The sequence below is a fragment of the Portunus trituberculatus genome, chromosome 46 (genome assembly GCF_017591435.1).
Source record: "Portunus trituberculatus isolate SZX2019 chromosome 46, ASM1759143v1, whole genome shotgun sequence".
Classification (NCBI taxonomy): Eukaryota; Metazoa; Arthropoda; class Malacostraca; order Decapoda; family Portunidae; genus Portunus; species Portunus trituberculatus.
In genome coordinates, this window is record NC_059300.1 from 30041440 (window position 1) to 30058397 (window position 16958).

The 16958-nt window shown below is 35.5% G+C and overlaps 1 protein-coding gene across 34 annotated transcripts in view; it reads right to left on the reverse strand.

The window, feature by feature from the left end:
- LOC123520154 (ankyrin-2-like) overlaps positions 1–16958 on the reverse strand; it is a 391211-nt gene that overhangs the window by 82125 nt on the left and 292128 nt on the right. For 28 of the 34 annotated variants that reach the window (XM_045282141.1, XM_045282132.1, XM_045282143.1 and 25 more), the window contains 7 exons: positions 12890–13030; positions 12178–12298; positions 9735–9917; positions 3324–3548; positions 2792–2952; positions 2436–2536; positions 733–843 (listed from right to left, as the gene is read on the reverse strand). In XM_045282141.1, coding sequence (XP_045138076.1) covers positions 733–843; positions 2436–2536; positions 2792–2952; positions 3324–3548; positions 9735–9917; positions 12178–12298; positions 12890–13030 — 1043 coding nt within the window. Of the gene's footprint in view, positions 1–732; positions 844–2435; positions 2537–2791; positions 2953–3323; positions 3549–4114; positions 4133–6517; positions 6587–7292; positions 7716–8078; positions 8184–9734; positions 9918–12177; positions 12299–12889; positions 13031–16958 lie in introns of those variants that run through there. The other 6 variants (XM_045282127.1, XM_045282124.1, XM_045282120.1 and 3 more) reach the window with 6 other exon arrangements.

Genomic DNA, 16958 nt, shown 5'->3' on the forward strand with positions numbered 1-16958 from the left:
ATTGTTGTTGTGTAAATAACACATCTTCCCATGAAAATATTAGAATTCTAACCTTACATATCAAATAAATTCCAAAAATAAGCAACAGACATTATAGAATGATCTTGAATGCGCTTCCTTGATTCATGGAACTTATGTCATAATTTACTCAAAGCAATGTAGGAAAACTGTAAGTTTCCCTCAGTTGTGTGTCAATGATCAAAAGTCATCCAGCTCAACTGGGAAGAATAAAATAGCTAAAGTGTGGCTGCTGAGAATTACTATCCTTTCATATATCTACAGCTGCAATCTGAACTGACAGCTAACATTACAACTTTTAATCTTCTTTGAACAGAATGAGTGGAATAAAAATCAAAGTTTCATTCATAGCTGTCAACACGCAAAGTGTTCACTGCATTACTGGAGGACTGCTGTATGCATTATCAAAATTATAGATTTTTAAATGTGCAAATATCAGATTGCAAAAGACTGATTAAGTGCAAATTTTAATTCCTTGAATAAATTCATAGGAAAGTAAATATGTTTTATCAATAGGATGAATAAGAACTAGAAAATCCTTAATAATCAGAAAATCTTGTCATACTAATTTAGCTCAAAGCATTTCCTTGACCCACAAATGTTATATACTGTACTTCACCATATGAGGCTGAAACGCTTCTTCTTGGGAATGTTGTTGACACTAATTTTTTTCATAGGTCCTGTGTGGTTTTTGCGTGGCTTGAAGAGGTTTACCTGAAGTCCAACTTTGATCTTCTTGGTAAGAGCTCCTTGAGGGAAAACAGCCTGCACCTGTGGCACCACAGTGGATGATACCATTCCTCCCTCTGGACCAATCGCATGAACCTGTAAATACGTAAAGAATTGTGTGCATAAGTTGTAGAGCTGAGTCTCCTCTTAATTCTTAATCCTATTCAGAAACATGCATGGAGGATTACACTCTGAAAAGGTATGACTGTCCATTAAGAGAGTTATGAAAAGTTTGAGGCAACATAAGCAGAAATTCATCAATGTTTTGTAACCAGAAATCTTTGTAGTTAAAAGACTACTGAAGTAAAGAGAGTAAAGCCATCCCTGGTTTCTATTTTAACAATTCTTTTACCAAGAATTTTGAACAGAAACAAGATGTAAATCTTGATACCTACAATAAATAGAAATATTACACAGTGTGCTCTCTCTCTCTCTCTCTCTCTCTCTCTCTCTCTCTCTCTCTCCTGGGTGAGTGGTAACAACTGGGCTTGCTGATTAGCAGGCTGAACATTGAAGGCTTTGCTGAACATCACATGACTGAAATAGTGCTATGCTGCACTGCCTCAAGGCTGCATGTTCCATCTTTGTTCTGTAGCATAAATGGGCAGGTATTTCTCACCCTCTGTACCATTCTCTCTCTCTCTCTCTCTCTCTCTCTCTCTCTCTCTCTCTCTCTCTCTCTCTCTCTCTCTCTCTCTCTCTCTCTCTCTCTCTATATATATATATATATATATATATATATATATATATATATATATATATATATATATATATATCCTTATACACTATATATTATTTTTTCCAAGAAATACATTTGTAGCAAAGTTGATGAATGCACTATATTCTTTTCTCACAGAATGAATTATTCACTACATGTGAATTCTGATAAGAAGATTTATTCACAACAAAATTCCCCAACATCACAAAATGTTAAGTACATAATCTATATACACACGCTGATCGCTGATAACATATTATCTACACATCTGTCTTCTGACATGTGAAACTTTAACTCTTTAAAAATTAATTTACTATATTCAATTAATCATCTGAAAGAAGCATATAGTATATATATATATATATATATATATATATATATATATATATATATATATATATATATATATATATATATATATATATATTCAAAAGTAGGGATGCTTTGATTAACCCACGCGCTGCCGGCCACTTTAATCCTACACCAACCTGTGGTACCGACCAATTTTGCATATCTTTTTTTATGCATTAAAAAAATTCTACATAATGTAATAATAATGAAGCATGGAAAAAGTTGTCTTACAAAGTAAAAAGTAAAAAAAATCATCATGCGTAAGTAGGCTACTCTTATGTTAGTAGTGGTTGGTATATTCTTACCACACTGCCACTTCGCTGATGAATAGTAGGCTTCCTCATATGCGTTTGCGTAAGGAGCGTACCAACAAACTAACACATTCAATGCCTAGGGTGGAGCTTGGAGTACACGTAGTGTGTTTTTTATAGCTTTTTTTTTTTTTTTGGACAAATAACCATGCTAGAATTTTTCTTTAGGTTACTACCATAAATTTGCAGCAGTGGTACTGACCACGAGTATGCTAGATGCCGCAAATTTATCTTTCCACGCACTGGTTTCTGAGTACCACATGATATCAGTTTGCAAGAGCTTCACTAATAAAAAAAGAAACACCCACCTCTTGTCTGATGCGAGTCACAATGGCAAAGTACTGAGGGAAGTCAGTAGTCAAGATCCTGGTGATGCGATTGGTGTTGAGGTCTTCCAGTTGCTTCAACTCTGGAAGTAAATATCAAACATTTTAATTTATAAGGAATATAGTCTTAATACACTACCTTAATGGTATATAACTTTGACAGTACACATTACACATCTATCATTTGTAACTTCTTTTCAAGTATATATACACATAACAGGTGGATATACTAATCATATGATTTAACTAGTTACACTTTAATTTTGTCTTGAAATCTTTTAAATTATTTGTTTACTTCATGATTTGCTAAAACAAAATGCAGTTCTACCACCACCCACCTTCACCATCAAAGCTCTCGTTAAGGACCTCCTGCACTGCCTCCTCGGTGGCCTCCAGGGTGTGCTCTCGCCACGTTTCACCGTTGTCAGAACGAAGGATCACAATCTCACGCTCCTTTCCACGCAGAGATGCAAAGTGTGGGACCTCAATTATCACAGGGCTGAAAGGAGCAACATCATGATATTTGAGGATTTATCAATGATCTTATATTCATATTTAGATATTTAGAAATTATAATTGTAATGCAGGCAAGTCCTCTCTAACACTTATTCAATGATCTTGTATTTCCCTTAATACAAACTCATCTTACATTACTCTAGATGCTGTCAGAGCTATAATAGGCACCAAAAGTTCAGGTTACGTATTCTAAAGATTTAAGCATTTTTTGCCTGTCATTAATCAGGCATCACAGCCTTTCTTTATGTTGAACAAACCTGAAATACATACAGCCTATACATATACTATGCTCACACTATTTCTGTCTGGCAATAAGTAGTATAACAAGCTTGTCAGACATGATTTGAAACTCACCCTAAGAACTTGGCACCTGCAGGACCCATCTCCAGGATGCGGGATGCTAGTGCTTCGCCCTCCATCAGGGGAGGAGCATGGACTAATTTATCCTTCTTCAGATAGCGGCAAGTGACCCTCATGGGCATGGCAGCCTTGCGAGGTGGGATGATGACTCGCACACCAGAGTGGCGGCAGCCTCGCATGGCTCCACCACGGGCATCAACCATGAAACTCACCAAGAACCTGTGGCAAGGCCATCATGATAGCTCCTCTCAAGTATGGGTGACTTATCAAGATGATTCATATATTGTGTGGTGATGAATGGTGAGGTTAATATACCTAAATCATATTTAATGAACATTTATAGAAAGATATTTGCAAATTTAATATGACTGTCAAGGAAATCTATATTACTATAATACTTGAGTAAGTTGTTGCAATTATACTGAAATAGCCTGTAAGGCATAAGATCAACTTACTGCATACATTTTCAAGTTGACTGATATATAAATTAAATGATAATATAAAAAAATGAACAAAAAAATTATCACTACAAAATCGGGGCATTCAAAAATCAGTGGTTAAAATGTTACTAGAAAATCAAAAGCTATTAAAATGCCTTACTGTAAGGCAGTCATTCTATTCAGCAATGAAAGTGCTGAAAAAAATAATGCAGTTAAAATCTACAGGGCACTACCAAAAATAAAGAAATCCAAAGTACTATGATACAGGAAAATCATAGTATTCTGAAATCCACCATGTGATGATACAGAGCAGTCTACAAAGAGGCCAAGGTTCTAGATACTCACGTCCTCCATGAGAGTTTGCTGTTATTTGAAGCATGCGAGGAAAGTTAGAAATGCACAATTAGTTATCAGCTCAACACAAGCCTCAGACAAACAATTCCAACAAGTAAAAAGTATCAAGTACAACATTGTGTTGTGAAAACACAAATATATTTGTGTGTGTGTGTCTATTTACCTAGGTGTATATGACAGGGTTCGAGCAGGGCTCATAGTGACCTGTCTCCATATCTACTTTTATCCAACATTTCCTTAAATTTATGCACTCTTTCTGCTGCTACAATCTCTTCACTCAAGCCATTCAAAATGTGTGTATTTACCAAGTTGTATTTACCTAGTTGTAGTTTTACAGGGCCTGGGCTTTATGCTTGTGTGGCCACATCTCCATATCTACAGTTATCCAATTTTTCTTTAAAACTATGCACACTCGTTGCTGACACCACTTCCTCACTCAAACTGTTCCAAGTCTCAACACATCTTTGTGTGTGTGTGTGTGTGTGTGTGTGTGTGTGTGTGTGTGTGTGTGTGTGTGTGTGTGTGTGTGTGTGTAATTCCCTGTTTGATCTGCTGCAGTGTCTGACGAGACAGCCAAACGTTACCCTACGGAACGAGCTCAGAGCTCATTGTTTCCGATCTTCAGATAGGCCTGAGACCAGGCACACACCACACACCGGGACAACAAGGTCACAACTCCTCGATTTACATCCCGCACCTACTCACTGCTAGGTGAACAGGGGCTACACGTGAAAGGAGACACAACCAAATATCTCCACCCGGCCGGGGAATCGAACCCCGGTCCTCTGGCTTGTGAAGCCAGCGCTCTAACCACTGAGCTACCGGGCCGTGTGTGTGTGTGTGTGTGTGTGAATTGGCATAGCTAGGTGAGTTGGTGAGGGTATCATTCAATAACTACTCAAGCTAAAATTTTTCTGACAAAAAGGTAATCGATATATCAATGCTACAAAAAAAAAATAAATAAAAATACATAAATGATATAAATAATTAATAAATTGATTAATTTAAAAAATCCACACACGAAATCAAATTAACATTTTGCACACACAGAACACACCAAACACCTTACTAAGTAACAGTACAGACACATGGAATACTTTTGTCTTCTGTTAAGAAATTGTTTCTGTATGTAATTATCAAGTTTGAATTTTAAATTTTAAAAGTTACATCTAAAACATCTTATGGAATTGCTCCTCTTCAATTATACCATCTTAGAACATTCAATTCCTCTCCACGCAACCCAAAATTTTGTCTCATTTCTTTAACTTTGAACTCAGATAATCTCTTTAAACTGACAGGTGAAGGACGCACTGTCACCTCAGATAACTAAGCAACACACAACAAATTAAACATATCACATAATGAAAACACAGTTGTGATCTGTGCAAATAAAGTTTCAGCTACATACATCTTGAAAATCTCAGTCAAATAAAATCACTTTTCATCAATCAGGTAAGTACAAGCAACCTCATCATTATCACGAGAAAATATTACCCAGTGGAAGACTTTCAAATTATGATATGAATGTGATGGTTCTCAAATGAATAAATAAACATACGTAATATAAGAAATGGAAGCACCTCTTTTTTCTTACCCCTTCTGGTAACGAGATTTCACTTCACATATACTATACGTATTAGAAAGAAAAAAAAACATGCTAGATATTACACATGCATAGTTATTGTATCTTCTTTCAACCAATCAAGTCACAAATGCTCTTCATTTATTATAGTTTGAGTTCAGAAATATACACATTGCACTAAGTACCAATGACTTTCAAATCACCAAACCAAAGAACTTGAAGGATAAGTTAAAGAGGCAGAGCAATCTTTTTAACTGCTCCACTGAGAGAAGCAGACTAAGAAATTAATAAATTTTTGCATTATAACACAACTGTCTTTCATCAAAACCTTATGAAAAGGTCATGACCGAGAGTCTAATAATAGGTGTCCCATTCAAGGTTACCAGGTACACATGTACTCTGAATGCTCTGTCTTTAGCCAGTTTGAAGGAAACAGTAAATTGAGCTCACATAACAGAGCCCCTCACTCTTGCTTGACTCTTGGAATGCTGCCAATATCTTGTCACATGAATTATTGGCAGGAGCAGCAGAGGTAGATACAGATAGACAGACAGTCTTCAAGATTCTACAAATCTCTACCATCATCACTTAAAAGAGTTTCAGCAAGTTTGTCTATGTTTGAAGCATGTGCCAATTATTAGGTGATTAGTATGCCATAACAGATTGGTCATCTTACTTTTCTGTTGATAAGAGCAGGCTAAGTGCAAGCAAAAAAAAAAAAAAAAAAAAAAAAAAAAAAAAAAAAAAAGTTCAATAATTAATGTTTATATGTTTATGGTGTGGATGAAGATGCATGATGTGAGCGTGCCAACCTGTCGCGCCACATGCCCGATTCGATGGTCCCGGATGACAGACAAGACGCCAGGCTGTTCAGGCTCACTCTGTAACCCCCAAAGCCAGGGCAAGTACGCTCACAGTTAACACAGCAGAACAGCAAAGTAAACCACAGCACACGGGCTTATGACAAAACCAAACAAAACTACAAAAGGCCAATATACTTTTGCAACTCAATCAAACAGCCACCCACCTTATTGAAATGTTCTTTAATTGCAAACACACACAAATCAAGACAAGCTTTATCATTATTGTCACCAAGCTTAGCTGTGATTGGCAAAATGAATATTATTATATGGAAATAATGAAACACTTCATAAAAAAAACAATTACAAACAAAGCAAAAAAGTACTTCCAAAAAGCAAAACTTTACCAAAACCAAAAAGAAAATATGTTTGGCATTATGAAACATCCATAAAACACAAGTGAGAATGAGAGGCAATATTTGCAGCAGTATTAAAAGAAAGTATTGCAATACCACAGCAAAGAGAAAAGTTCCATAATTGAAAAAAAATATCTTTATATAAGCAAAATTTCATTAAACCGATAAGAAAATACACTTCTTAGTATTATCAAACTACTGAGAAACATTATGAAGAGGGAGGGATGGAAAGCAGAATTAAAGTATGGGTACCATAAATCATAAAGCCACACCTTAAGTGTCTTAATTTAGAAGGCACAGCATGTTTATACATAACCAATGCTTCAATAGTTAATGCTCTTAAAAATGCAACTATTGCCTAGAGTAACTACCGATGCTTGACTGCCATTTTGGTGAAGAAGGAGAGGCAAAGGGAGTGGTGAAGTCCGTCACAATAACCAGCCAACACTGAGCCAGCCGTGAACTTTCTCAGAGTGTCCCCCAGACTCTATTTTTAGCACTTGGCACAGGCTTTTTCATTGGTGATCTCAGTGCCTGCCTTTACAAGTGGCCACGTTTCCCCCACAATGAATGCACTATTTCACATGAAACTTACTGGAAATCATGGACAACATTTGCACCAAATCATTTTTAAAAATAGGAGCATTTGATGGAGTAGTCCCACAATTAACAGCAATCATCTGCAGACAGGAAAATGCTCCAAAAGCAAAGGTAATACCACTCACATTGGACAAAAAAGGAATAATAATAATAATGTGACCAACCAACTGTAATATTAATAATAATAATAATAATAAAAATAAAAATAATAATAATAATAATAATAATAATAATAATAATAAAAGGATGAATAAATAAATGAATGAATAAATAAATAAATAGATAAATAAATAAATAGATAAATATACATATACATATATATATATATATATATATATATATATATATATATATATATATATATATATATATAACAGTAAAAACAATACACATTAGTTGGTCAATATTTCCTGGAGGAAAAATAAAAACATTCCTTTTTTTTTTAATATCTGTCCACAACACTTCCCTGTACTACCAGACACCCCCACAGCACAGGTCACCCACAAATGGAAGCAACAGGACATTAGTTAACCGCATTATTCTGCTGCCTGTTTTACCTTCTAAAAAATGGCCAATCATTCTGTGGAGTTTCTGAGTTGGTGGTGAGAAATGAGCACACTGAAGACCGATTGCCACTTCCCAAACTCTGAAAACTCCTGTAGCTGCCCCACCAACAGAAAACAATTAACATGATCACTGTTGGTGAAATGGCCACTAAGAACATGTGCTACATGCTGCAAATCTGAAACTGATGGCAATGCAGTCTCCATTGCAAGGTCCCGCAGTCTGTAGCCTAATTTTTTCAGTGTTTGTCAATAAGAAATAAAATAAAACAGAAAGACAGAGACTAAGGGACAGATAAAGATAACATAAGAAAAAGAAAAAAAAAAAAAAAACATATGCACAACAGAAAGTTATTGCTACGAGAAGCATTATCTCTTAGTCAGCTGATGTAGTTACTAAATCTATGTTAGTGGTAAAACTTTACCTGAAAGCATGTTGGGGGAACATGCTTTCAGTGTGTTTCAAATAAAGTAGGTATTTATTTGTCAGGAATTATTATATTTTGCATATTAGTGATTCAAGAACAATGGTAGGTTTAAAACATAACATTTAATGCAATTTGATTATTTTTATCCTTTAAAGAATGATTCATAACTCTATTTACCTCCATTTTGAATTCCTAACATAATATATTTTACAAAATTTAAAAACTGGTCAGCTTAATTTTTTTCACGATATTGGGACAAAATTCTATTCATATCTCAGTAATTGTTCAGAGTTACTGATATTTCCAAATGCATGACATCATAGCATGACAACTCAAACCAAAACCTGTAAGAGTGGTGACATGGAGTAAGTAAAGGGAAAGGGGATGAGGACAGGTCTCAAACCACACACTCCACACTCCATTTGTGTGATATCTCCAGGAAGAGTAGCCTTGCTTCTGACAAACAAAGATAAACATAACATACCCTTTTGATTGAGTATCATGAGAACTTTGATGGAAACTTTGCCCCTAATAAAACTTGCAGTTATACATGATGTGATCTCTGAATGGAGCAGTTATTCATCCACTATTCATCATAATGACCTACTGTAATAATTGTAACATTGAACAATAACTAAACTATAAAAGAAAAGCCAATGCATATGTAACTTTGGCAATCAGGTCATAGCAGTGTCAAGGAACTATGCAGAGTTTTATCCAATTTGTGTGTTGTGTGATTACATAAATATGAGATCCATTTAAGAAAATTAATGAAATTTTGAGAAAATAACTTAACAAAATTGTTCATGACTCATGAATAATGTCATTGGTAGAAAATGTAATAATCATAATACCAAATGGTGAAATGCAAGCTATCCATATCATAAAACAAGTAAATATAAGTGATGACATCTTGTAACTTTATAGCTTGTTATATATTACAGCTTCTAGACTTCAATATCACTGAAAAATATCAAGATCCCACTTACTTGTACACAATACTCTATAAATTAAATACGAAAGTAATGCAAAGAAAAAGTATTTCAATAATCATTTATACATTTGATGTTACATTGAATTAATCTGCTTTTTCCTCTCTAATTATTTATTTAATTGGTCCTGACAAAATTTCCAGCAGTATGTATGTAAAGGAATAAATTGAAAGACACAAAGATAAGGACCATTCTTTCCCTGGAGACACACACACAGTGACTGGACATACCCTTCCCACCCATTGAGAATCTCTGCTGCCTTTTCAGACACAGACCCATTGTTGGCTAAGTCTGTGTTGTTCTCAACCATTTGCTGAGGAGCCAACTTGGTTTGGATGATTTGAGGCTCAATCTGAGCCTCAATCATGGCTGAGTCTATGGTTGTGTTGAGAGTGGTGTTCAGGGACTCGGGTCTGACACAACAGGTCAAGGGGCATCAGTATGCTTCTCCCTCACCACACAGTAAAATGCATTGCCCTCAGAGATAATTAGATATACCACAGTATACATACATAAAAACTATGTACGTATATAAGAAGATTATGCTTGAATCTTCAAATAACATTTCTTTAAATAGAAATTTATATATGTGGTTTTCATAAAACATGATTTAAAAATATATTTTTCAAAGCATATTAGTTTCTTCAAGGAAAATATTGTAATGTTTAACTACAACACTAAAGTTTATCCTGAAATATCTACAACAGAAATACAAAATATGTGATATTGATACCAATAGCATACTATGAATCCATCATTAGTGAAAGAATATAATTGAGAATCTCATAAACGTTATCTACGTTGTCTAGAATAATCCAAATCAGTTACTAAATACTTTATGAACATCATCATTATCATCATCATCAACATCATAACTCCCTTACAGCATGAAGCAGGATGAGATTTCCAAGAAATGGGAAATTTCTATCGCTAGAAATAAAGATCACCAAGTGGTCATTCAGTCTTCAAGAGCCATCAAACAGATACAAAATTTTTAGGTAAGCACATCGTGCATCACAAAATGGAGCTAGCTGATGGACACCAGTTCAAGAGTTTGGTTACAACAGTCTGAACACAATTTCCATTAATGATGGATTCATTATTACAGAATCTGCAACAACTAAGAAGTGGGTAAAACAATCCTTATTGTAATGAAAGAAAAAAATAAGTTTTGATTTCAGAATTATAAAACAGATATAAAAAAAAAAAACCCATGAACTGTGGCACATAAGCAGATAGCAATAAATATGACTTTAGCTTTTATTCAAAATAGAAAGGATATTCATTTATTACAGGCAAATTAGAAGCTAATTATTGCAGGAACACTATTTGTATGATTTACCTTACAAATTATTTCTAGAACAATGTCCACATTCAAATATAAAACTTGCAAATGGTCAGAATTTTGGTTGGGAGTGGGACAGCTCAAAGCTGTTAATATGACAATCATGTAAGTTCATGGAGATAAAACTAATTTGACTCAAACAAGGTGTTCCTTATCACTTCTCCTTCTGGTCACCTCCCCTTAGGCCAGGTCAATATAGTATGTGATTACTCCAATGAGGCATGATTCACAACCAAAGTGGTTCAGCACCCTTATAGCAATCAAAAGAAATCACTATTTGTATTATATATCCATGGACCTTGCCATATCTTTTAGAGGTCAAGATCACCAAGTTTAAAACACTTGTATGCCACAGTTACTGGTAAATATTGGTAAAATAGCATCTAGAAGTGTTCTTGATGGTAGCTATCAACAGAATGATAAGTCTAAAGTGAAGAATTCATCACATGCATATCAATGGTTACGAAGAGAAGCTGGAAGTGAGCCTAACGCAGTAGTACACTGGTATCAGTCAGTTAGATGAGGCCTATATATGTGTGAGAAATACAAATGACTGCACAATGATAGGTTAAAATCTTATACAACTGTACACGCCTAACAACACAAGTATTTAGCAATGGAAACACTTTATCTAAGGAGATAAAAGAAATTATCATATAGCATCAATTGCATATGAACAAAGCAAAAAATAAATTAATTAATAAAAAAAAAATCTGCTCACAATTGCAAGACACAAAAGTAAGAACTGTGCACAAACAAATAATTCATTTGAAAAAAATGGCAAAACTCATAATATTTCACCCATAAGGATCTAAAGTTTGGTCACTTAAAAAAAATAAACTATTGCATTTATCTATGTGTATCTTTAATATTAAGCTCCAAGAGATGAAGACAGTGTAATTTATGAACTTATGAACATTTATTACAGGATGCTTCGTCATGATGCCAATAAAAGAAGGAAACTGTTTGTCATTGTTTCCCTCATCACTTGTGACTCCTGTGTCCTGCTTTGGTGCTACTTGGTTGTGCAAACCAATTCTTATCCAAATAGAAAGCTTTTCAGTGCTATTCATTTACTGAATTATTATTATTAATTTTTTTAAGAATGAATTCTTAATAAATTTTAGAGATATAATCAAGAAATAAAAATATCATACACATTCAGTATGCTTTGTAGACACACACTAGATAGACAGATAAATGGATAGATAAAGTGATAAATAAATATAGAAGATAAATAGGCAGAAAGATAAGATAGATGTGTAGACAGCTAGACAGATAGACTGACAGGTAAATATAAAGGTAAACAAATGACTCGTGAGACTTACCCAGCAAGAATGGGCGTCTTGCCAACGTCCACATTGTCAGCAGGATAACTGGCTGTCATTTGGGCATAGTGTTCCTTCTGGTGCTGGGGACTCAGGTGATCGGCTGGAGCAACAGGAGGAGCTGCCGGGGACAGACAATAGACACACTGTACACCATCATTCAAGTCAAAAGTTCCAACTTTACATCAAAGATGAATTTCTCCTTTAAGGTTTCAATAATTTAAACACAACATTCCTTAAATCTAGTAGATTTCTTCAATGACAGCTTTCCATGAATACAATTGAAAATAAGCAATAAGTAATTGTCATACTAGCCAAAAGGATCTTATGGTCACTAATGGTACAACAATTACTAATTTATCTGTATGTATTAATGGGGGCAATGAAATGACATGGTAAAATAAATTTATAATCACATAAAATAGGAAATTAATGTAGATTCCACCACCAGATTTAAAGATTTCTACATCACCAGTCTTCAAAAACATACCCAAATCACCATCTAATCTTTGGTTAAATGCATGAGGTTGCCATAAATGATATGTGACTTAGTAATAAACAAGGGAGAGAACAACAATCAAGTGGCTGTTGTAAGTGGTTGTGTACAGCTGAAGCAATCAGGGCTAACTCACATTCACTTGGGTCCTGGGGATCACTACAGCTTTACAGATAAATAAAGGAACTTGTAAATGTTGCAACCCTTCCTGCTCACCTGCCATTTGGTTGCTGCTGAAGGACATATCCATCTTTTCGTCCTTTGTCACATCAATTGGGAGGGAATCATCGCCAAGTGACTTCATCTCATCCACAGTGAGATAGCGATATGACTGGTCACCCAACATCGTATCATCACCTGCGAGAAAGAAAGATGTGCAAGTTATGGTGGGTGTTAAGTACTTTTTTTTCTAGTATCAATAAATGTGTCCTGTGAACTGGCATTTGGGTGATAATTGTTGTTAAGTGGAAGGTTGTAGAATACAGGGGAGGGGAATGTGTTGGCTACACAGTTGGGAAGAGGATGGAGGGAATGGGCCACATTTTATATAGGAGCTCTTAGAAATGTTGTGCATGCACCTTTCTTTTCCTATTAACATTTTAGTTTCACGATAATGTCATGACAAATGTTTCATAACATACAACACATACAACAGTGCAGGTAAGACACTGGGTATGATAGGAGGTGACAACATTCTCCACATTTCAATTCTCTGTTCACTAAGGGATACATTGTGTTCGCAGGTGATATTTCCTAATTCATTAACGTGTCTAGGTAGCAGGCTGAGATCCTACCTCAAGAGAGCAAATGAGACAAGTTGTCAAGCTTCGTCTCATTGTTGAAACAAAATGTAAAGAAAATTATTCTAGTTCCTTTCTTAAAATTTTTAAAAGTTTATTTTACACAATGTGCATGGAATTGGTAGGCAGTGTTCTTCTAAAATGGCCAGCCACAGAATGTGCAGCCAAGCCTTGTTCCCTCCAACAAAAATCATGAGCAGAGAAAATATTGTTTCACACAACAACTGTTCCCTAAATTATGCAAATAACTGATGTCTCATAATTTGGATAGACAAACTACTAACTGATCAAACTCTTAACAGATATAACGAAAAACTGAAGTAAAACCAGATGATTGAATTTGTAAAATTCAGTCATCTGGTAATTTCATGACAACTGATGAGGGATCACCAAATTGCCATCACTCTTATGCTTATACAGCCTAGGGTATCCACTAAACCTTCTGAAAGCTTAAAGCTTATCATGAGATTTCCTTTGTGTAAAAGCAATGCCAGTGGTTTGTATACTGTTTTTACAGTCTTCTTTTTATAATTATGTACATACTAGTCTTTGTGAAGACAAGCTTACCATGAGGAGAATCAAATGTAATCTTACACTTAAGTAGACACTGTAGAAGTTCAAGGGTAAGAATTCTGTCCTATACATTCACCTCAGATACAATGGTGTTCATAATGTAATATATCAGAGGCTTAAAGTCTTGGCAGGATATGGTAATATTCTTAACAAATGTCTGTATGTAATTCATCAAAGCCTTGAGAATAACAACCTGGACTTGTGACAGTCAGCTAAACCCTTCCCCATGCCAGCCTTAGTTGAGACCTTTCACACTCCACACACTCCATCTTCTTATTCAGGAAAAACAGTAACTGCTAGTTCAACAGTGAAAAGCCTTAGTGTCATGAATGGCATCCTGTCAGGGGACAGCCACAGATGATACTGCTGAGCTGGTGAGCAGTGTGTGTGTGTGTGTTCTAAGATTGGTTTGTTTACTTGTCTACTTTTGTAATCTATCATTGTCATGCATGCATTCACCATCAGTCACACACACACACACACACACACACACACTCATAATATATAACCCCTGATCACCAAGCAACAAGTAGGTATGGGATGTAATCCAAGGGTTTGTGGCCTTGCTTTCCCAATGTGTGGAGTGTACTGTGGTCTCAGTCCTACCCAAATATCAGTCTATGAGCTCTGAGCTCGCTCCATAATGAGGAAAGCTGGCTGGGTGACCAGCAGGCGAACATGAATACACCATAAATACCACTCCACTACATGCTGGAATATTTTTTATGTTCATTTCACTGTGAACTTTCATCTTATAAAGCAACTGTAACTGTTATTTGTGTGTGTGTGTGTGTGTGTGTGTGTGTTTGTATTTACCTAGTTGTATTGTAGTGTGTTGCAATCCAGCCAACATACCTCCAATACTTAGGGTTTGAGCAGAGCTCATAGTGTCCTGTCTCCATATCTCCATTTATCTAGTTTTTCTTTAAAGTTATGCACACTATGTGCTGTGACAATTCCATTATCCAATGCATTCCATTTTTCCACTGTTCTGTGTGGAAAACTGTATTTTCAATATCCTTCACACACTGCCTCATCCTGATCTTCTTTTCATGTCCTCTTGTCCTTCCATCTTCTTCCGTCAACAGCACCAGGTCTTCTTTGTCTATCTTTTCAATATCATTTACTATCTTATACATTGTTATTAGGTCCCCCGTTCTCTTCTATCTTGTAAGGTTGGCAGTCCCATTTCCTTCAGTCGTTCTTCATATGTGAGGTCCTTTAATTCCGGCACCATCTTTGTAGCAATCTTCTGTATCCTTTCCAATTTTCTTATATCCTTTTTAGAGCTCGGAGACCATACCACTGCTGCATATTCCAGCCTTGGGCGTATCATGCTTGTGATGATTTTTTCATCATATCTTTATCCATGTAATGAAATGCCACTCTTATATTAGTCAACATCTTATATGATAGTCCAAATATCTTGCTTATGTGTTTATCAGGGCTCAGATTTTCTTGTATGATCACTCCAAGATCTTTTTCCTCTTTAGTCTTCATTATTTGCTCCTCTCCCATCAAATAGTTCCATACTGGTCTTCTCTTACTCTTTCCTAGTTCCATTATGTGACATTTCTTGGCATTAAACTCCAATTTCCACTTCTTGCTCCATTCATAGATCTTGTTTAAATCTTCCTGCAACAGCAGACAGTCCTCTCTGGTTTTGATAACTCTTAGCAACTTTGCATCATCAGCGAATAAATTTATATAACTGTTTATCCCAATGTGAATGTCGTTTACATAAACTTGAAACATAATGGGGCTAACACTGACCCTTGTGGCACTCCGCTAGTTACTTTACCCCAAGATGAGTATGTATCTCTGATCACAGTTCTCATTTCCTATCCTTCAAATAATCTCTTGTCCATTCGAGCAAGGTTCCGCAGTCCTCCTATGTTCTCTAGTTTCCAAAGAAGTCTTCCGTGAGGACTTTATCAAAAGCCTTTTAATGTCCAGGTATACTGTGTCTACCCATCCATCTCTGTTTTCAAGTCCTGCAATAACTCTGAGTAGAAGCTTAATAAGTTTGATACACATGACCGCCCTGTCCTGAACCCAAATTGTCTGTTCGATATGACTTGCTCCTCTTCTAGAAATTTAACCCATTTTTCTTTGATAATTATTTCACATAACTTCCCTACGACACTTGTAAGTGACACTGGTCTGTAGTTTAGTGGTTCAGTTGCCTTTCCTCCTTTAAATATCGGTATTACATTGGCTCTCTTCCACTCTAGTGGAACTTTCCTTCATTTATTGAACTTTTAATTATTTCCCAAATTGGATCCAGTAATTGCTCTTTACATTCTTTTAACACCCAGCCTGATACACCATCTGGCCCCATTGCTTTTCTGACTTCCAACTTATCCAGTAATCTTCCAATATCCTCTTTGTGCACTGCAATCTCCTGTAATCCTTGGCAATCCAATGTCCTATTAGGTTCTGTGAAATCATCTTCTGCAGTGAATACCGTTTTGAAGCTCTCATTCATTATTTCACACATTTCCTTCTCTGTTTGGTATGTCTTCCTTCTTTAATTATTTTTCAATTGTTTCCTTATTCTTTGTTTTGCCATTTATAAACTTGTAGAAAAGTTTGGGTTCATCCTTGCTTTTATCCACTACATCTTTCTCAAACTTTCTTTCTTCCTCTCTCCTTACTCTAATATATTCATTTCTAGTATCTTTGTACTGCCGACTATTATAGTCATTTCCTGCTTTAAGAGTTTCTTCCACGCTTTATCTTTTGCCTTTTTTGCTTGTATGCATCTAGCATTGTACCAAGCATGTATTTTTTCTGAACTCTATAAACAGGAACAAACTTTTTACTCCTTCATTGTATTTCTGTAAGAATATATCATATTTCTCTTGTACAGTCTTCTTGCACATAATATTACTCCACTCAATATCAGCAAA